Here is a 22,303-nt window from a genome sequence, read left to right on the forward strand (position 1 = left end):
CCAGATGTAGCAGAGCTGAAGCTGCGCCTCGGTCATGGCAGCCCCTGTGCTCTTTGGGCTGCTCCCACTTGGTGCCTCTGACTTGTGGTCCTGGGTCACCTGGTTCTGCCTCCTGTTTGCTGTAGTAAAAGCCTCTAGGCTCTATCTGAAGAGGAGGCGGCTGATCAAGGCGTTTGGACCTTTTGAGGGTCCCAAGCGGCACTGGCTGTATGGCAATGCTCATGAGGTAAGAGGTGCGCAATGTTATATAATCTATAGGGTCACATTTATGGGAAGTAACATTGATTATGCAGCGTTTCACTGATCGATATTCAGACTGTGTACAAATGTTGCGCTTTCAGCGCATATATATATATATATATATATATATATATATATATGTGTGTGTGTGTGTTTTTCAGTGCAGATTTCTCACAAAACCTGAAGGGATTCCTGATACCAGCAAAGTCAATGAGAATCCTGAAGTCTGATGCACACGCTGAATATTTTTTGTTGCAGATTTGGTGCAGAAATAAATCTGCAGCATGTCAATTCTTTCAGTGGTTTTGCTGCAGATTTCACCCATTCTAAGTAATGGGAGAAATGTCCACCAAAAACGCATCAAAAACACTGCAAAGACACGTTTTTGCTGCTGGATTTGTTTCTCCCAAGTGATGCAGAAATGGTGCCAAAATTTCTGCCCCAAATACATAATATGTGCTTATACCCCTAAGGCTATGTGGGTAGTCCGCTGCTTATTTGCTCGCATAAAATCTACTGCGTTATACACTGTGAGCATAGTGCATGGTAATTAAGGAAATTGCTGTAAAAAAATATCCGGATCGAAAATTGCCGAGCTGTGGGTTTGATATTCACAGCATGTTAATTTACACAAGAGCAGGTTTCATTCTGCCATGAAAAGGGTGAAATCTGCAATAGTCTTGCACCTTTTTTTGCATTGATATTTGCAGCATTAAATGCCGCTTAAGGCCATATGCGCATGCTGCGGATTTACCCACGGATTTGCTGCGGATTTCGCTGCAGAAATGATGCAGAAAAGGTTTATAACAACAGAACCAAGTTTACAACAATGATATGGTATTTACACAGTAAACTTGGTTCTGCTCCCATATCATTGTTGTAAACTTGGTTCTGATCCCATATATATGTAGAAATCTCAGTTCTGGTACTGCATTTATGTATTAAGCTTGGTTCTTTTGTCATATCTATGTACTAAGCTCAGTTCTGGTACTGTATTTATGTAGTAAGCTTGGTTTTGTTGTCATATCTATGTATTAAGCGCAGTTCTGGTATTGTCTTATGTAGTAAGCTTGGTTCTTTTGTCATATCTATGTACTAACCTCAGTTCTGGTACTGTATTTATGTAGTAAGCTCAGTTCTGCTACGGTATTTATGTGGTAGTCTCAGTTCTGTTCCCATATCTATGCAGTAAGCTTGGTTCTATTCCCATATCTATGTACAAGCCATTGTTATTTTAAAATCCTGTTACCTCTGCTGCTTTAAGATAGCGGCTAGAGATAAGCAGGCTAAAGGTGGACTGCCGCACTCCAGGACCACTGCTTTGTGATTACTCCCCAAGCTAAATTTGCCAGCTAGTTCTTGTCTATACGGGCAATATTACATCTACATGCATCTGATCACTTATTTAGAGTTGGGATATGGCCGACAAAGTTAAAATTATCTATCGAATCTTTAGATTAGCCTGATAACATGGGTTATACAGCAGCTAATAAAATGGGATTTACACTCTCGCCTACATAAATGATACAATATATTGCAAATTTTTTTTATGTCATTTTTCTTTTTTATGTGCTGTGGTATTTATTTAGTTTTTTTGTGCCAAATTTTTAAGCGGTGTACTCAGTTCATGAATTTTGAACAAAAATAATACAATTATTTATATTTATCTTTCACCAGTTTTGCATTATAAAATTGCATCTTCTGCTAAAATAATGCAAAAAATTAGATTTTAAAAGAAATCTTGAATGAAGAATAGGTCAAAAACACCCTTTGAGATCAACTTTTCTTAAGGCCCCTTCACACGTCCGTGAAAAACATTTGTGTTTTGTATGGCCATGTTGAAGTTGCATATGGTCTATTTGTGTGCTGTGGTTTTGGCACATGTGTGCTATCCGTGTGACATCGAGACAGCACATGGACAGCATGAACTTCTAAACTTACCTGTCCATGGTGCTGCTGTCTCCTGCGCTGCTTTCGGGTCTGCGGTGCAGTGAATATTCATCAGCATAATGAGCGGACCCGGAAGCAGCGCCAAAGACAGCACCGCTGTAGACAGGTGAGTATAGAAAATTATTTTATTTCAAACACATGTGTTCTCTCCTGTGAGTGCCACACGGATCACATCAGTGTGCTGGCTGTGTGACATCAGTGTTGCTGGAGAAAAACGGACATGTCGACACATGTCCGAAGTGACAACACAGAGGTGTGCACAGGCCCATTGATTTTAATTGGTCTGCGTATGTCCGAGTCTCTGGTACGTATGAAACTGGACGTCCTAAGTACCGAAATCACTGACATGTGAAGGGGGCCTAAACGTAAAACTTTCTGCATGTAAGGATTTCTGTCTGGAAGAAAGCAGCCATGTTCTTCTGTTCTCTTCCCACTCCTTTAAATTGCTGTATATTGTTTGCATTGATAACTATTAAGATATTTTTTTTTTTCACCCTTAGTTCCATGGGGACGGGAAGGACTTGGACATTATAGCTGGTTATGCAGAACAGTTCCCATATGCTTATCCACTTTGGCTGGGAAATTTTTTTGCATCGCTAATGATATCTCACCCCGATTATGCAAAGGCTATCCTATCCAGACAAGGTGGGAAATAAATCTGCCGGTGTTTTATACCTGTATTATGCTTATCGTCAACTAAAATGAAAGGTCATCCTTCTATTCCGTTTATAGCACCAACACATGTAGGTGTGCAGAGTTATGCATCTCTGTAGTAACAAATTATAGTTTTAAGCATGGGTGGATGTATCATTGGTGCATGCTGCGTGACCACATAGGGGCCAAGAGGTATTGGGGCCCATTTCTACCTCCAATGCCGGTGGAATTGATCATTACTGGAGTGCACAGCGCCCATATATTGTTCTTGCACAATGGCTCTCTTCTGTGTCTGTATCCTCTAGTGGTCTTGAGGTATGTTAACATAAGACGTATTCGCTTCAGATATTCAGTCCAGATTTCCTGGTAAAAAAAATCTGCCTGTATTACAGTAGCAACGTTGCGAAGGAACGGCACAGCCTTTGCAGTACAAATTTGGGGAGGGTCCATCCCCCTAGGGACCCCCTGTGTTGCCACTATAGGCTTTGAATGGATTTGCAGGATGCAGGCCCATCCTATGCTCCATTCAGAAGGCCATCTTGTTTGGGATACCATAGTTCTGCATTTCCCTCTTTCTAGATATTATTTGGAGCCCCAGTGGTTGAGCTAACATTAATCCTCTTTCTATTGTGTAAGTGATAAAAGCTTTTGGTTCTAATGCCACTTTAAAGCTCCTCAAAGATGTCAGCTTATCCCTTACTGCTCCTCTCAAAAATTGATCTTCCTTCTATGTTGTTTTCTTCTGCAGATCCAAAGGATAATTTTGGATACTACTTTATCACGCCATGGATTGGTAAGTTCTTTAGTACAATTTACGTCTGTGTTTTGGGATAAGGAGGGTGTGCTGCTAGTGGACTACCTTCAAAAGGGTTCCACCATCAATGCAAAATATTACATTGAACTTTTGGAACAACTGAAGCTGTCCAAAGGAATCTTGTTCCTGCAAATAACTCCTCCGCTCACACTGCACAAGTGACCACGGCAAAACTAGCAGAGCTGGTCAGTCCAGAGACCATTGCTTCCCCATTCAGCGCCATTACAAGGTGGTGATTGGTTTCCATAGTGTCCTTCTGAGGACCTATGTGTCTGCCATGGTATTATCCTATAAAGCCCAATCTGCAAGACCAGTGATTTTACAACACACTGCAATACTGAGGTACTGCAGTACAAGAAAAAAATGTTGTTCCAGCTCACCTGATCCAGGAAGACCACTATTGCAGGACCGTGCAGGGAAGGTAAAGTCGGCAAAACTTGAAACATCAAACCCACAGTGGTAATTCCAGCAAACTGGGTCCAGAAAATGTAGGTATAAAAAAACGATTTTATTGAATAAGCATTAAAAACAGTCCATGTAGGTCACAAAAATAAGTCCAAACAGAGGACACGTTTCGAACGCTGTGGATTTGGGGTACTGCAATGTGTGATGTAGGTGATTAAGAAGCTAATTAGAAGTGCAAAAAAACCCCATTAAAAAAAATGTAATCTTTTAAAAGGTTTAAATCCTCCCCTTTACCCTAAAAATAAATAAAAGCATTTAAAAAAAAAAAAAAAAAAATCATAGTTGGTATTGCTACATGCAACAGTGGTAGTGCCTATATTAGTAAAATATAAAATATTTATTCCATAAAGTGGACAGGGAAATAAAAATAAAGAAAAGACCAGAGTTCACATACTGCACCCCCCTTCCCAAACCCCTATGGTTTTAAACAATCAGATTGATGCACAAATAACACGCCCATTGACGGAGAAATAAAAAAATGTAAGTATCTCAGAAAGTGAATGAAACATACCCAAGTTTTTTTGCAAAGTCCTGAATTTGGATAACCTAGTTACTTACCACGCTTATTTGCATGGCGAGCCCTTTTATGGGATTTTTCTTTTCTTTTCTAGACTACGTTGGTGTTATTAAAGTTCTGAACTTTAACGGTTTAACGAAAGTAGTGATTTGGATGACGTATGCACTTAAAGGGGTTGTCTACTACTTTCACATTGATGGCCTATCTCTAGGATAGGTAATCAAGAGTGTCGGACTGGCTACTGCAGGAATCGCCAGTAATACCAGTCCTGGCTGCGGTTACCTGGATTGAACTCCGGAGCTCTTACCTGAGCTCCGGAGTGCAGCCTGGACTGAACTCATGGTTTGCAGGACTGAACTGCGAGCGCCGAATGATTCCCCAGCGATTACGGTTCAGTTCATGGCAGCTGCGGAGAAGCCAAGCTGAACTCCGAAGTTGTCACCTGAGCCCGCAGCTGGGACATGAACTGAACTGCAATCACCGTGGAATCATTCGGCGCTCACGGTTCAGTCCTGCAAACCCTGAGTTCAGTCCAGGCTGCATCCCGGAGTTCAGGTGAGAGCTCCGGAGTTCAATCCAGGTAACCGCAGCCAGGACTGGTGTTACTGGCGATTCCTCCAGTAGTCATTCCGGTAATCAATGTCTGATCAGACGGAGTCCGACACCCCGCTCCCTCGCCGATCAGTTGTCCTTGGTGTCTTGCATAGCAGCCGGAAATGCTCAATTCCGTGACTGCCCCATCTTCTGATATACTGCACGCTCGCCTCCTATTCATATCAATGGGAGGCGGATGTGTAGTATCCGGCCGCGGCCACTATCAGAAGATAATGCAGCCTCGGAACTAAGCATTTCATGCAGCTGCTGTCGGCACTGAATACAGCTGATCGGTGGGGGTGCCAGGTGTTGGACCTTGACCGATCAGACATTGATGACCTATCTATCCTATTGATAGGGCATCAATGTAAAAGCAGTGGAAAACCTCTTTAATAAACTGCACCACCACAGATGTATTGGTCGATTCAAATCTTCCATGGGTAAAAAAAAAAGTTTTTACTGGATGACCCATTAGGATTAATGCGCAGTCCCCTGTATTTTTCCATATCGCAAACATATGGTAACCACAAGATATAGCGGCTAGACTGAGGCCAAAAGGACGATCAGGGCTATAGTCTATTTGACGTTTGTGCAGAGCGGCTAATGAGTCTTATTTTTAACATTCACTTAGGGAAGGGACTGCTGGTGTTGTCAGGACAGAAGTGGTTCCAGCACCGGCGGCTGCTGACCCCGGGATTCCATTATGACGTTCTGAAGCCGTATGTCAATTTGATGTCTGACTGTGCCAATGTCATGCTGGTAATGATTGAACAACATATTTAAAGGGGACCCATTGCCAGGTCAAAAGTGGCCAGTTTTTGCTTTTGTTTTATTCCCATTGCTCCCCCGAGTACTATTTTTTTTAATACAACATACAGCTCCATGGATGTTAGCCTTTTAAATTAGTGTTTGTCACGAAACGGCGTTCTGGTGCCCCCTTATTGAAATGCTAACAATGAATAAGGGAACTATGGTAATGCATAGGAATATTTGGAAAAAAAAGAGATATTTAGCATATGTATTGGCCAATGAATTTGAGCTTGGAGATTACCTTGCCGTTCGTTATCGGGCTCACATGCATTGACCTATACATATGCTAAATATCTCTTTTTTTTTCAAATATTCCTAGAGCACTAATGCAATACCAGAGTTCCCTTATTCATTGTTAGCATTTCAGTGTGCAGCTGTATATGTTTTGTATTTTATATTGTGTTTTCAGCTAGCACCTTTTCACACCTGTTGGATGTGCAGGTTAGTCTTTTTTGTATATTTATAGAGCATCTCTTTCTGATTGAGTACTCTGCCCTATAACCAGGCTGTGTTCACTCCCCTTTATAGCAGGAGCCTAGCTGCCCAGACATGGAGGTTTTTAACCCAGATAGTTGCATTACAGGTTAGGTTCCCGGTATACAGAGATTACCTTGCCGCAGTGACTGGACTCGCATGCACTGGCCAATACATAAGCTAAATATCTCTCTTTTTTTCCAATATTCCTATAGCAGTAATGCAATATTTAGCGTTTCCTTATTCATTGTTAGCATTATAGAGTGCAGCTGTATATGATTTGTAGTTATGTGTTTTCAGCTGGCACCTGTTCACACCTGTTGGATGTGCGGGTCAGTCTTTTTGTATATTTATGATGCCCCCTTATTGTCAGGACAATTTACGAAATTGACAGACAATAAGTAAGTGAGGCTCTGGATGTTCTGATTCTTTTAATGTGGCTTATTGAGGTGTTCACAGTGAAGGCAATGCATATATATCAATATTTCCAGCTCATGGAATATATGTATATACGTCCGGTACCGTCACTGCCAGGCTCCACAATAACACAAGCAAAATACTCACTGCCACCACCAATTATTTATAGGTAGATTGGACATCAGTTACAGATAGCTTAAGGCTTCAGGTTCCGAACTGAACCATCCAAAAATGTGGCAGGTATCTTTTATTACCTGAGGTCACTAGTCCTTTGATGATCTCATATGGGGTAGTCTAAGGGACCTTCAAAAAATGATGGAATTCCAGTTTTCAGCATCTCTTATGCTCTGGGATTCACAGGCGAAGAATATTAGTGTCATGTTTCGCACCCTGACTTTACCTTTTCTAAGATATGAAATTGACAGACAATAAGTAAATGAGGCTATGGATGTTCTGATTCTTTTAATGTGGCTTATTGAAGTGTTTACAGTGAAGGCAATGCATATATATCAATGTTTCCAGCTCATGGAATATATGTATATACGTCCGGTACCGTCACTTCCAAGCTCCACAATTAACACAAGTAAAATACTCACTGCCACCACCAATTGTTTATAGGTAGATTGGACATCAGTTACAGATAGCTTAGCTTAAGGCTTCAGGTTCCGAACTGAACCATCCAAAAATGTGGCAGGTATCTTTTATTATCTCAGGTCACCAGCCCTTTGATGACCTCATATGGGGCGGTCTAAGGGACCTTCAGAAAATGATGGAATTCCAGTTTTCCGCTCATCTTACGCTCTGGGATTCACAGGTGAAGAATATTAGTGTCATGTTTCGCACCATGAATTTACCTTTTCAAAGATGGGAAACGTGCCAAATCTGGCCTCATATAACTAGCCAATATCCATTTGTTGGGATTCCAGCCATCTCCCATTTAAGCAAAACCAGTGTTTTGTGTTCACCGTTTTGTTAGGATTTCCAAAATATGATTTTCACATCTTTTAATATTAACGCTGTAGATAAAAACTTGGTTTTTCACCAAGCAGAACAAAGATTTGGATTTCTTGCTGTTTCCGTGCCCTGATCTAGCTGAAGTTCGTAAATAGCTCTGGACCACATTCCAATGTTCATATAAGATCTTGGAGTTTTCTTTATTTACCAAGGGGAGGGTGGTTTGGTTATGAGCGAATTTAACATTTTCTTCACGACAGTGCTGCTTTTTATGGTCTTTAACAAGGGGCCATGGCTTTTAGATTGCTTTGCATTATTACCCTGTGAGCCACGCCAAAAAAAATAGAACTAACCAATAAGGACCATATCTCCGGAACTGTATGTCAGATTTAAGGAAAATGAATAAAATGGATTACTCAAGGAAGAGCGGGAATAAAATATGAGCAAAAATTGGGCTCTTTTCACCTGTCGACAGATCCACTTTAAGACACAGGAAGAACATAGTCTTCAGTAAGGCATTTTTTTTCTGTTCTCTTCTCATTATTTTAGGACAAATGGGAGCGTATAACCCCCAAAGAGAACCCGGTGGAGCTTTTCCATCACGTCAGCCTGATGACCCTGGACACCATCATGAAATGTGCCTTCAGTTATCAAAGCAATTGTCAGATGGACAGGTACAGTATGTAGCCAATGTAAAATACCGCTTTATCTGCCAGCAATAAACGGGGCTTCGAAATGGCAAGATTTTAATATCAGTGGTGGACACTTATCATTGTTTGTATTGCAATTTTTTATTTTTTGCAAATTGCAGCATTTCATTGTGGTAAACGCCTTAAGCCAAATTTATCGATGTTCTTACACCATGTATTTTATAATTTTCTTTCTTTTAGTTATGCCAAAACATAAATGACGAGGGAACTTAGAGTTTTTAACTGTTTTGGTGTGAAATATGACATATTTATGTTTGCATTTCTGCATAAAAATGACAAAAAATGTCACATTCTAGATAGGTCACAGCTTTTTTTTCTTTTTTTAAAAAAAAAATTAAAAAAATAAGAAGTCACAATTTAGGCAAAAAAATCATTACTGTGGGACGCGTGTACACATTGGCTCTTCAAATATTAGGAAGTGTTAATTAACTATATGACAAATTGCAATTTGCGCAAAATGTCATGGCTTCTATTTATAACATTTTGAGGTAGATACATATTATTGCATTTTTTTTCCAGTGGATTAATTAGTTTTATATTTTGATAGATCAGACTTTTACTTATTTAATGGACGAAAAAGGGGTTGATTCAATTTTTTTTATTTTTATTTTGTTTTGCTTTTTTTTTTTTTTTGCTTAATCCCCTTGTGGGACTTAAACCTACGATAGTTTGGTCACTTGTACTATATACTGTAATACCAGTGGTACACTTTATCGTAAAAATCACAGTCTCCTATGAACAATTGATTCAGGCTGCTCTTCACGGGTAGACTGATAGACTGGAAGGGGTAGGTGTTCAGCCGACCATTGGCTGCTTTTGTCAAACCATCAGCACCCTGTGATTTTGTCACAAAGGGGCTGATAGGCAACTAGAATGTTGTACCCCTCCCCCCTTTCCTAACCATGCGCTTTAAATGCCGCTGTAAAAGATTGACAGCAGAATTAAAAGTATTAATGGCAGCAAATAGATCTCAGCTCCACTCGCTGCTGTTAGGTTCGTTTCACACATCCGGCATTTCGCCGGATTGATGGATCCGGCACACTCCAGTACAGTGTTAATATTGTACAATTGCATCACGGCAAGCTCTGGTCACATGCTCCGGTGACATGACAGCATGTGACTGGAGGTTGCCGCGATGCCATTGTACTGTATACACTGTACTGGAGTGTGCCGGATCCGTCAATCCGGTAAAATGCCGGATGTGTGAAACGGTCCTTAGTAAAAGATGATGGCTGTGTAACATAACCAGTGGTCTGCTGGCTATGAAGCAGCTTCAGCTCCTGGATAGAGATGAGCAGACCCAGGGAAGTTCAGTTCGCTGGGTTAATCTGAACTTTAGATAAAGGTCAGTTTGGGACCTGGATATGACCTGAACCCCAAAGGAAGTCACTGATTGGGTAGTTCGGCTGTCCGCCCACATATAGCCAGCCATAAACAGAATACGTCCAGAGAGGGTAGGGTTTTTTCTTTTGGGCACACTACATCCGATAACATTGTTTTTTTACTCCCAGTGAGAGCCATGCAGACACTGGAAGTAGCTTGCTCTGGGCCAAGCAGACAGATACTCGATCAAGTGGTTAGCATATGTAGAGTGCCCAAACTTGAACACTGATTTCTTTTGTAAAGTTCATGTTCAGTATCAACACCGAACTTTACTGTTCAGGGTCGCTCATTTCTACTACTGACCCCACAGCATACACGGGAACAGGACATAGGATGTACACTAATGTCCAATGTCAGGAAGGAGTTTGACAGCTATCTGTTGGGTTTTGACCATGAAAATTATCAATAATTAACTTAGATGAATTGAATCCAGTATTTATTTGGTGAGACTTCAACACTCATCGAAACGCTGATGTGACCTGATGCTTACTTGCTGTTCTCTCCTCACAGTGAGAACGCTTACATCAAAGCTGTGTATGATCTCTCCTTTCTGGTGGACTTCCGATTTGTCTTTCTTCCCTATCATAACGATCTAATTTTTCACCTGAGCCCTCATGGATTCCGTTTTCGAAGAGCATTGAAGATAGCGCATGGACACACGGGTGAGTCTAATGCCCTGTGTAATCGTACATAATGATTGCTGGATAAAATCTAAGATTATTAAGATGCCCATACACCTAAAAAGATTAGTTCACATAATTTTTTGGAGACGCTTCAAGAAAAGAGTAATTTTCCAAAGTTTTTACAAAATAGGAGCATTTCTTAAAGCAGTTTCTATCTTGAAAAACATCATAGGTTTTTAACATCTCAAAAAACCCTCAGATTGACCAACCCTTGGATAGCTTTCGTTTAGCCCACAGCTTTCTCTTCAGACTTTCCTTACAAAGCAAGGCTTGTCCGAGCGTTTTCCATTGAGAGAAGTGACAACGATGTTGCCAGACTCCCAGAGAAAGGCGCTTGGATTAAAACTTCCCGCCAAATCTTTGTCTCACCCGATATCGTATATCAAGAGAGATGGGGAGCCCTACACAATTTGAGTGGTTGGACAATCCTGTTGCAATTGAAATGTTGGGCTAGCTTTAATCCAATGTATATGGGGGTCTTAGAAATTTCCAATAAACTATTGATCATGATGAAGAATAGGACCTCTCCTGTTCTTGTCTTGGTGGACTTTCCTTTTTTTTTCATATGTCAATTAGATAAGGTAATTAAAGAGAGAAAGCAATCTCTGAAGGAAGATACAGAGCTGGAGAAGATCCAGAAGAAGAGACACTTGGACTTCCTTGATATCCTCCTCTGTGCTAAGGTGGGTATGGTGACATTTTGTGTTAAATAGGCTTTTAACTTGTCTTTTTGCTAATAATAAATATTTACCTTACCACTGACAGCCAGACTGGTTTGTCAGGTTTCCATTAGGAGAATAGTCTTCCCCCGTGATCCCCACATAGCTTCTCATAAGCCAGATCAGTTACCCACACTCTGCACTGATGAGGGGCAATCACCCCAAAACACCGTGTCTGCAAATTGGGTTTCTGATCTGGCATATATCCTAGGTCATATGAAAAAGCTTCACAAAGAGTAAAAAACCTCTTATAATAACCACAAAAAGTCTTTATTAATGGAAATGTACAGCCATAAGAGGAAATAATTTAAATGACATAATAATAACAATATGATGGGGATCAGGTAAAGCCAGAGCACGCCACGCTGAGCAGTCAGGTCTAATGGGTAAGTGATTTGGGCTCCTTATTGTTTCCTCCATACTGACCTTGTTTGGGCTGGAGACTGTGGTGCACTAATATTATAGCATCACTTATACCTGTTATCTGAGGTCTTGTCTTTCTATTAGGTAACTTTTCCTGCTGAACCTGTGTAACCCCCCCATGGTGTGTTTCGGATTGCTGACAACTGAGTGGGTGTGCCGCTCTGACTATTGCCTGCTTTGCATAAGCATAGCATTAACCGTTTGATGCCTTGTGACTATTTTGTGCAACCCTATTATATTTACATATATTATCGTTATTGTCGGCACCCCTATTCACAGCATTTGTGTGGGTTTTGTCAGGTTTATTACTCTCTCCTTCTATTTACCTATTAGAGCCTTTTTGAGATAATTAATATTGCTCCACTATCCCATTCCCTGACTGCTTGGTGTGACTGGTATCGGATTTTTTCCGGCTTTACCTGATCCCCATCATATTGTTATTATTATGTAATTTAAATTATTTCCTCTTATGGCTGTAAATTTCCATTAATAAAGACTTTTTGTGGTTATTATAAGAGGTTTTTTACTCTTTGTGATTATTTGGCCACATTTGGCCTCACTAGTGGACTCCTATTTCTCTGGTTTGTATATTGTGCATTATGGAGTCTAGTGACATTGGATAAATTAATCATGATAGGTTCTAGTGTTCCACCCTGTTTCTCATATGAAAAAGCTTGTTAAAAGGCCAATTTTGACTTTTAGGATTGCTACTTCCAATAGGTGGCGCTAGAGATTGTCTCCTTTCCTGGAGAGACAATTTGATTTATTTACTTATATAGAAGTCTTGGGGCCAACAGACCAGAGCAATAGAAGGGGCATTAGTGTCTAAAAGTCTATCGTTAGGCTGGGTCTATAGCACTTAGGGTATGTGCTATGTGCCCATGATCAGGACTCACTGCGTCCAGAACGCAGCGGGTCCTGACCTGTGGGGCCACAAGTGTCCTCCGCAGGAGACCGCAGCTGCTTGTAGCCACGATCAGGGTTCGGTGCGCTGCGGTCTCTCGCTTCTGTTCTCTCTACGGAGGACACATGCAAATCCGCAGCAAACAATTGACATGCTGTGGTCTGGAAAGACGCACCGCAGGTCAGTGTTTGCTGCGGAAAAAACAAGCACAGTGGGCACGGGATTTCTCGAAATCTCATCAACTTTGCTTGTACTGTACAACGCAGCGTTTTGGACACAGCTGAAGCATGCTACATCCAAAACGCTGCAAACACTGATCGTGTGCATGAACCCTTAGAAGTTGGCGCCTAAAAAACAAACCAAATGACTGCAAATGTTCAGAGCTTTGCAAATGTTTGTTGTTGAGATTCATAATAGGAATGAAAGAATCCATATTTCTCGCTGTGTACACAGTTCACAAAACAGATATAATGCAAAGTGACAACATCATTGTGTAAAACTGATAGTTTATTGCTCGGCCTATAAGTTTCCCTATGCTGGCTTGACCCTCTAGGAAAAATTTTCCCTCTCTAGACCGCTGTCATTCAGCCAGCCGGTCTCTACTGGGGCAAAAACTCCCATAACGGCTGCCTGTAGATGAAGACCTTTGCTTTGAGAAGATTCTTATTTGACTTTTTATAATAAGGCTCTATAAAGGGTTGATTTTTAACTTTTAAGATCACTGCTTCCAATACGCAGCACCAGAGATGCTATTCTCTTCCTCTCTGAAGACACTATCTTTCTACTGACTTCATATAGACAGGAAACATTTGGGAAAAAATTGTGTCCCAACTGCAGATGAATTAAGACTCCTTTCACATAAATTAAAAATCCATGGTGATCCGATGGGGAATATATAATTAGTGAAAGAAAAAAGAAAAGAGTATCATGTCTCAGAATTGATCCGGCAGCCTCCTGTGCTGTGGTCCGTTTCCCCTTCCGGTGAACCACATTCAGGTTCGGTCACTGTCCTGGTTCTGAACACTTTGTCTCTGTGTGGACACTTTGTGTGTTCATTGCCTTCCTGCCAACAGGTGTTTTCTATGCCCTAATCAGTCTTCCATATCACATGGCAGGTGTAACTATTTATAGTTTCCCGAATTTCCATTTCCCGTTGGTGATATTTCTCAAGTGGACCCTGCTTTGAACTACAACCTGTTTTGTCTGCTTTTTCTCCTGACAGATAACATTTGGTTTACCTTATTTTTTTACTCTACATCTCTTTAGGAGATACAAGGATCCCTCGATGGCCGCTTAGGAAGTGAAGGTCCGAGTGGTCATCTGAGTCATTCAGTTAGAGTTCTTTTAGTCTGCGCAGGGGCCTTTAGTGACTGCACAGCTGAGACCTCCTAGTTTGTACAAGAACCAAGTGGTAGTTTTATGTAAGACCTTAGAGGGATCTTATTACAGCTGCTTGTGATGGGCTATGAAGAATTTCATTGCACCTTCTAAGTATCCCTTAAACATGACGACTAAGTAGCAGCAATGTGATGTTTGTATTATTATTTTTAAGGATGAAAATGGTCAGGGTCTGTCTGATGAAGACCTGCGGGCAGAGGTGGACACCTTCATGTTCGAAGGGCACGATACAACGGCCAGCGGCATCTCCTGGATATTATACTCCTTGGCTAAATACCCTGAACACCAGGAAAAATGTCGGGAGGAGATCAAAGACGTTTTGCAGGGAAGGAAAATAGTAGAATGGTAAGAACACGATATTATACAGTAAATAGTCAATACATTTGTAACACTCATGAGTTGTATTTTTGATGTTGCATCAAATTAGAGAAGCAAAGGTTGGATGTCACAGATTGAAGGTTTGCAAATGTACTTTAGCTAAACTTTTTTTAACAAAAAAAAATTAATCAGAGGGATTAGGTAATTAAGTTCCAACCTCCTGATCCTTAGATTATATCGGAACATATCAGTGTATAGTCAGAAGGCTTCCATACACATTAGTTGGTTGATTGACCCTAATGAAATTACCGGGCTTGGATAACATTTATCTAAAATGTATAGAGGCCTTACAAGGAATTTGTCAGCAGATTTTTGCTATGTAATCTGACATCAGCAAGGTGGAAGGACTGAGACATGATTCCAGTTAGGAAGTGGTTTGTGTCTTAGGAAGCATTGCAGTCCATCTTATTCATGGTCCTTGTCTTCCTCCAGTGCTCTAAGGCCGCTTTCACATTGCATTTCTACCTACGTTCACTGGCCCCGTCGGGGCATCCGTCCGAACCACCCCTACCCCACCCCGCGAAGCGTGTTTAGGATGCATGCGCCGACAGGGCCATTAACTATTATGGAGCAGACTCTGTTAGCGTGTGCTTTGCCTTGCACCATTTTCGATCATATACGTTTTCTACAGGCAGACACCAAAACTTAGTAGACTACGTTCGAGTGTCCACCTGCAGAAAATGTATATACCCGAAAATGGTGCAAGACAGAGCACACGATAAGAGTCTGCTCCATTATAGTCAATGGTCCTGTCGGCGCATGCGTCCGAATCACGTTTTGCGGGGTGGGGGAGGGCGGTTCGGACGGATGCCCCGACGGGACCACTGAACGTAAGTAAAGCGCAATGTGAAAGCAGCCTAACCTTTTGTGTTATCCTTGGGGCCGCAAACGGAGAATGAATTTTATGAGTTCAACATATTTTTTAAAAAATGATTGTTGAAACCTTGATACACAGATTATACAAAAGCAAATCCACTGCGGATTTTTAAAATCTACAGCAAACCTGCAGTTGAAATCCAGATTTCTGCCATTTGATGGTCAGCAGGTGGATAAACCTCAATGTATTTCTATGGAGCCAATCCATGCCTTATTCATGTAGAGTCCACTGCAATAAATTACATATTTTTGAAAAACCTCACATTTTTCTCTGTTTCTTTCTTATTATTAGATGTGGTGGTTATACATGTGCAGTAGTATGATTTTTTTATTATTTTTTTTTTTTTTGCACTTTTTATAGACTACAAATTTATTGTTTTTGCATGTATGTGACAGGGAGGACCTGGGTAAGCTGACGTACACCACCATGTGTATAAAGGAGAGCATGCGTCTCTACCCGCCTGTCCCAGGAGTGGCTCGGGAACTAAAAGAACCAATCACATTCTGTGATGGACGGAGCCTGCCCAAAGGTCAGCCACTGTTTGTAATAAAGATCTATTATTGGGCATGCATACTTGGGTGGGCTGAGCGCTCCATATTTAATGGCATGCAAAGAAGGGGATAAGTGGTATCCAAAGACCTCTAGTAACACTTATCTCTTGGGTAACAAAGGATATTTGTTCCTCCAAATGTCTAATATGTTCTCATACATATTAGAAGGTCACAGAGCATAGCACTGGAACAGAGGGGCCTTTGGGTACCGGGGTCAGGCACCAAGCATAGTAAGACCCCTAAATGCTCGGCTTTTCAGAAGGAGTAGACTATGTTTATCCCATATGCATGGCCATATATATATATATATATATATATATATATATATATATATATATATATTTCCCAGAAAGCCTAATGCAACACAAAAATACCATAATCAGGATTTACCGATGTGGATGTGGATGTGATCTAGCTTTCCACTCTCTATGCAGGCACTGATGTTTTCATCAGTATATATGCAATAAACCGGTCCTCCAGTGTCTGGGAGAATCCAGAGGTAAGTGAGCAATTATTTGCCTATTACTTAAATACGCTTAAAATCCTGCACTGACAAAATGTAGGAACATAATGTGAGGTACTGATTAGTGGCTGTACCTAAACTCCTTAGTTTCCAGGTTGCATTATGTATTAACAAAACTGTAGAGTAGAGGTCCTCAACCTTTCTGACATGAAGATAAATATTCAGCTCTGAAAGAGGGTTGTAAGCCACATTCAGTTCTAAAAAAAGGGTCACGTGCCCCACTGAGCACTAAAAGAGGCTCATGAACCCAATTTAGCTCTGAGAGAGGGTCACGTGCCCTATTTAGCTTTGAGAGAGGGTCACGTGCCCTATTTAGCTTTGAGAGAGGGTCACATGCCCTATTTAGCTTTGAGAGAGGGTCACGTGCCCCATTTAGCTTTGAGAGAGGGTCATGAGCCACATTCAGCTCTGAAAAAGGGGTGCGAGCCACATTCAACTTTGAAAGAGGGTCATGTGCCCCACTAAACTCTGAAAGAGAGTCGCGTGCCACATTCAGCTCTGAAAGAGGGTTGAGTGCAACATTCGGCTCTGAAAGAGGGTCGAGTGCCAGATTCGGCTCTGAAAGAGGGTCGAGTGCCACATTCAGCTCTGAAAGAGGGTCGAGTGCCACATTCAGCTCTGAAAGAGGGTTGAGTGCAACATTCGGCTCTGAAAGAGGGTCGAGTGCCAGATTCGGCTCTGAAAGAGGGTCGAGTGCCACATTCAGCTCTGAAAGAGGGTCGAGTGCCACATTTGGCTCTGAAAGAGGGTCGAGTGCCACATTCAGCTCTGAAAGAGGGTCGAGTGCCACATTCAGCTCTGAAAGAGGGTTGAGTGCAACATTCGGCTCTGAAAGAGGGTCGAGTGCCAGATTCGGCTCTGAAAGAGGGTCGAGTGCCACATTCAGCTCTGAAAGAGGGTCGAGTGCCACATTTGGCTCTGAAAGAGGGTCGAGTGCCACATTCAGCTCTGAAAGAGGGTCGAGTGCCACATTCAGCTCTGAAAGAGGGTCGAGTGCCACATTTGGCTCTGAAAGAGGGTCGAGTGCCACATTCAGCTCTGAAAGAGGGTGGAGTGCCACGTTTGGCTCTGAAAGAGGGTTCGAGTGCCACTTTGGGCTGTAAAAGAGGGTTTGAGTGCCACATTGGACTCTGAAAGAGAGTTCGAGTGCCACGTTGGGCTCTGAAAGAGGGTTTGAGTGCCACATTGGGCTCTGAAAGAGGGTCGAGTGCCACGTTGGGCTCTGAAAGAGGGTTGAGTGTCACATTCAGCTTCTGGCCCCCTCACAGTGGTGATACCCACAGCTCCCATTACCGGTATATTAATAACCAAAGCTGTTCTACAGAAATCACACCGAGGCACTATACCAAGATCCAAGGGTTCCTACCTTACTCCCATTCAGATCTGATCTTCTTGGCGGGGCTACTCAGAAAAGTCACCATTTGGAGATCTGCTCTTCATGGCTGTTTGCTGAACCCGCAGCTTATACACCAAGTTGGAAGACAGCCGCAAAACACACACCATGGGTCCGCGAGCTACATGTGGCTCCCCAGCCACATGTTGGGGACCCCTGCAGTGAAGGGTAATCAACCCGTAGTATTCCTACTGTTGTGAAACTGCAACTCCAAGGTTGCTAACCCCACCAAGTTATACTTAAATCGAACCTGTCATGTGCAATAAGCTATTTACTTGCAGATATGCGATGAATCAGCAGGTAAATAAATAGCATTAAAATGCTGCTTACTGAAAACACACCTTCCTGGAGGAAGTTAATTGATATACTCCAGGGAGCTGCTTGCTTTCAGTCATAGGGGCGTGCACTATACTGTGAGCGCTGCTGTAATCACTCCCCGACACTGCGATTGACAGCTTGTTGTGCGCGTGTATATCAATTAATGTCCTATAGAGTGATTATACTACAAAACGTCAGTTTTTAAATAAATGACATTGTATTGTAATGTTCATATAGTGTAGAAAAACGTAGGGCTAAATAGTAAATATATAGTATTAAAATATGCTTTTATTTATTTCTTCTTAGGTTTTCGACCCCTTTAGGTTTTCACCAGAAAATACGTCCACCAGGCACTCCCATGCCTTCCTTCCCTTCTCTGCCGGAGGAAGGTAAATAGCTTTATGCCAACTATAGAAGTAATATTTTATATTGTATTATTAGGGTTGTTTTATCAAAAAGCATAATCAGCTGATCACCCCAGGTCTTGCTCCCAAAATTATAGCAAAAATCGTAGGCAATAAAATCGTAAATAGCCAGAACAGACAACCTATCAAAAGATAAACTATTATTGAAAGCAGAATTTAAAAATGAGTCGCACCGTGGAAGAGGCAGAACACCCCACAAGGGGGACACACAGCGGGATGTAATAGTCAGTGTGCACTTATATATTAGAAATAAGGAAACTGATGTAATGTGGATTTCATACCAATATTTAAGAAATTCAACCAATCAGCCAAAAAATGGCCACCACTCATTTACAGAAAGCAGAAGATTGCATCAGCCAGAGAAAGCTCACATAGCAATGAAGGTGCACAAGTAGGATCCTATACATAGTATAGTGAATATAACACTGGGCACTCAAAATGTGAAAGTAGGAATTTCAAATTATAATGAATGCAATCCAAAATGAAAAAGGACGTTTCTGTCCAACCCTCGGACAGTCCTCAGTTTATGGATTGCCCAGAGAAACCCTTTGGATAAGTAGATTGGTAGCGCTTTGAGGTTCTGCTGCGTCCACCACTGCGAGAAATGAAAGAGCGCAGTGGATTCCTCATAACCTCACAGCGCTACCAATCTACTCATCCAAGTGGTTTCCCTGGGCAAAGAGTGTTGACCAAAGAGTTTTGGTTTTTTTTACATTAAGGATTGCATTCATTAAAATACTAAAATTCTACTTACACATTTTCTAAGAGAAGGCTCACATGACCTGGGGTGTAGCTGTACAGGTTTCTTCGCAATGCCTTAGTTATCACATTGGCTGTGCTATATCGTGCAATCAAGAGGAACTATCATAGCCAATATAAAAGCTGGGGCAGGGAATGCAGCTTCTGATTTTGTAGTGAATCTGGATAGTGAGGAGAGCGGACCCTGCCCACGAGGGCTCACAGTCTACAGGAGGAGAGAGGACCCTGCCTGCGAGGGCTCACAGTCTACAGGAGGAGAGAGGATCCTGCCCACGAGGGCTCACAGTCTACAGGAGGAGAGAGGACCCTGCCCACGAGGGCTCACAGTCTACAGGAGGAGAGAGGATCCTGCCCAAGAGGGCTCACAATCTACAGGAGGAGAGAGGATCCTGCCCACGAGGGCTCACAGTCTACAGGAGGAGAGAGGATCCTGCCCACGAGGGCTCACAGTCTACAGGAGGAGAGAGGATCCTGCCTGCGAGGGCTCACAGTCTACAGGAGGAGAGAGGACCCTGCCCGGGAGGGCTCACAGTCTACAGGAGGAGAGAGGACCCTGCCCAGGAGGGCTCACAGTCTACAGGAGGAGAGAGGACCCTGCCCACGAGGGCTCACAGTCTACAGGAGGAGAGAGGACCCTGCCCACGAGGGCTCACAGTCTACAGGAGGAGAGAGGATCCTGCTCAAGAGGGCTCACAGTCTATAGGAGAAGAGAGGATCCTGCCCATGAGGGCTCACAGTCTACAGGAGGAGAGAGGACCCTGCCCACGAGGGCTCACAGTCTACAGGGGATGGGTGAGGATACAGTAGGTGAGGGTAGAGCTGGTTGTGCGGCGTAATAGCAGACAGAGGGTTGAGGCAGGTTGTAGGCTTGTCGGAAGAGGTTGGTCTTCGGGTTTCTTTTGAAGCTTGTCAAGGTAGACAATAGTCTGATATGCTGGGTTAGAGAGTTCCAGAGTATGGGGGAGGCATAAGAGAAATCTTGTATACGATTGTGGGAAGAAGAGATAAGAGAGAAGTAGAGACGGAGATCTTGTGAGGATCTGAGGTTGCGTGCAGGTAGGTACCAGGAGACCAGGTCACAGGTGTAAGGAGGAGACAGGTTGTGGATGCCTTTGTATGTAATGGTTAAGGTTTTGAACTGGAGTTGTTGGGCGATGGGAAGCCAGTGAAGAGATTGGCAGAGAGGAGAGGTCGAGGAATAGCGGGGGGAGAGGTGGATTAATCGGGCCGCAGAGTTTAGAATAGATTGTAGGGAGACATCACCTTTTAACTATGTTTCAAAAATCACAGGACACAGATTTTTTTTTGTCCCTCCCTGACATACCTTTTGCATATCGTAGTTGTTGGAAATTTTTAAAGCTTCTAAAACAAAGTGCCCAGTCATAGCAACACCCTGACATAGCTGTGCTGTGGAGTTGCGCCTACCAGGGGTGTAACTGGAGGAACTAGGAAACTTGTGAATGGGATTCACCTGACTCATCACCTCCAGGTCCTCCTGTTCTGGCATCCACCTGGGCATGACTGTGATGATCAGGGCAGGGTTGGGTCAGGGCGGGCAGCAATGCTGGCAGTGATTTGCTTTTGTGACTCTTTGAGCAGCTCCAATGGCTAGAAATCCATTCTTGGCGTTTGCCATGGTATTGCTGATGCAGTAGTGCGAAATTCCTAGAACTACTGATCTACTGCTTCCAAAGGTATAACACTGCCCGAAGTGTAGTTCCAGTCAAATCATTATCATTATGGGTATATCATGACAGTAGCCTCCACCTGAAATTAAAGGGGCCACAGGTATCACTGATCTGATTGCTTGCACTGCTTTCTTTATTGAGGAGATCCTTGGGATCCATTTTTTGCACGTAGCATTCATTCTGTATTTTCTCTCTCCCAGGAACTGCATTGGGCAGAATTTTGCAATGAATGAAATGAAGGTCGCCGTCGCCCTGACTTTACAGAAGTTTGAATTACAGACGGTCCCTGGGAAAGAGCCATTAACCCTCCCCCAATTAGTCTTGCGTGCCGTGAACGGGATACACATCAATCTGAAGAAGATAGAAAGTAGCAAGGATTAACACATCAGCGGCTCAAACTTTATGCCAAAAATACAAAAAAGTAGATTCTAAAAAAAATTGACGGAATTCTGTTTTGTTTATATTAATACATGGATGTATTTTGTGTCTATATAATCTCACAGTGGGGAGTGGTGATTAATTCCAAAATTGATGGACCCCAATGCCTTGAGTTTAAGAGGTTGTCTAGAATTAGAAGAATAAGACTGGTTTTTCCAAAAATGGCTCCACACCAGGTTGTTTGCACTAGTGAAGCTCTTCTTCATTCACTTCAATTATACACCTATTTTGCACAGGACTTTTCAGGTACTTTTTAGCATTTAGATCTCATGAAAAACTATGGCACCCATAGAAGTCTATGAATCCATACGAGGCCCCCGGTCCGGCTCTGATTTTGATATGGATACATACAGAATTTTCAGATTTATACTAAAAAAGTCACGTCATGCTATGGTATTGTATACCAATTTATAAAAGCTTTTTGTAAAATTTTAGTTTGGAACCTTGGACATTAGTAAAAGTTGGCCCTTATAATGTGTGACCTGAGGGGTGTGGACCTCCAATAGTGTCCCCAAAAATGTAATAGCCAATAGACCGTTGATTTTGATGGGATCCTAGAACAGTCAAATGTTTTTGAAGCCTCATAAAAAGTCCCCTAATCAAATAAAACAAGAACCAGAGAGATTGGATCAGAGGTATTTGACACGATGATCGGTGGCATCGAATTTCTCCTTACCGTATTTTTCGGACTATAAGACGCACCCTGGTTTTAGAGGAGGAAAATAGGAAAATAAAATTTGAAGCAAAAACTGTGGTCATGACACACTGTTATGGGGCGAGGATCTGCTGCTGACACTGTTATGGGGGTAATGTCCTCAAATTCTCTACTAAGGTACCCCAGCCT

At 42.3% G+C, this 22,303-nt stretch overlaps 1 protein-coding gene across 1 annotated transcript; it reads left to right on the top strand.

Moving 5' to 3' along the window:
* LOC142249530 (cytochrome P450 4A4-like) lies at window positions 1-21,621 on the top strand. The gene is made up of 12 exons (XM_075321197.1): window positions 1-226; window positions 2,691-2,835; window positions 3,593-3,637; window positions 5,866-5,993; window positions 8,439-8,563; window positions 10,493-10,644; window positions 11,242-11,348; window positions 14,264-14,454; window positions 15,760-15,893; window positions 16,350-16,414; window positions 18,456-18,538; window positions 21,222-21,621. Exons 1-12 carry the CDS (start codon window positions 35-37, stop codon window positions 21,400-21,402), a joined length of 1,548 nt encoding a protein of 515 aa, XP_075177312.1. The 5' UTR covers window positions 1-34; the 3' UTR covers window positions 21,403-21,621.
* The last annotated feature ends 682 nt before the right edge of the window (window positions 21,622-22,303 follow it).

Source organism: Anomaloglossus baeobatrachus, chromosome 8 (assembly GCF_048569485.1).
Source record: "Anomaloglossus baeobatrachus isolate aAnoBae1 chromosome 8, aAnoBae1.hap1, whole genome shotgun sequence".
Lineage (NCBI taxonomy): Eukaryota > Metazoa > Chordata > Amphibia > Anura > Aromobatidae > Anomaloglossus > Anomaloglossus baeobatrachus.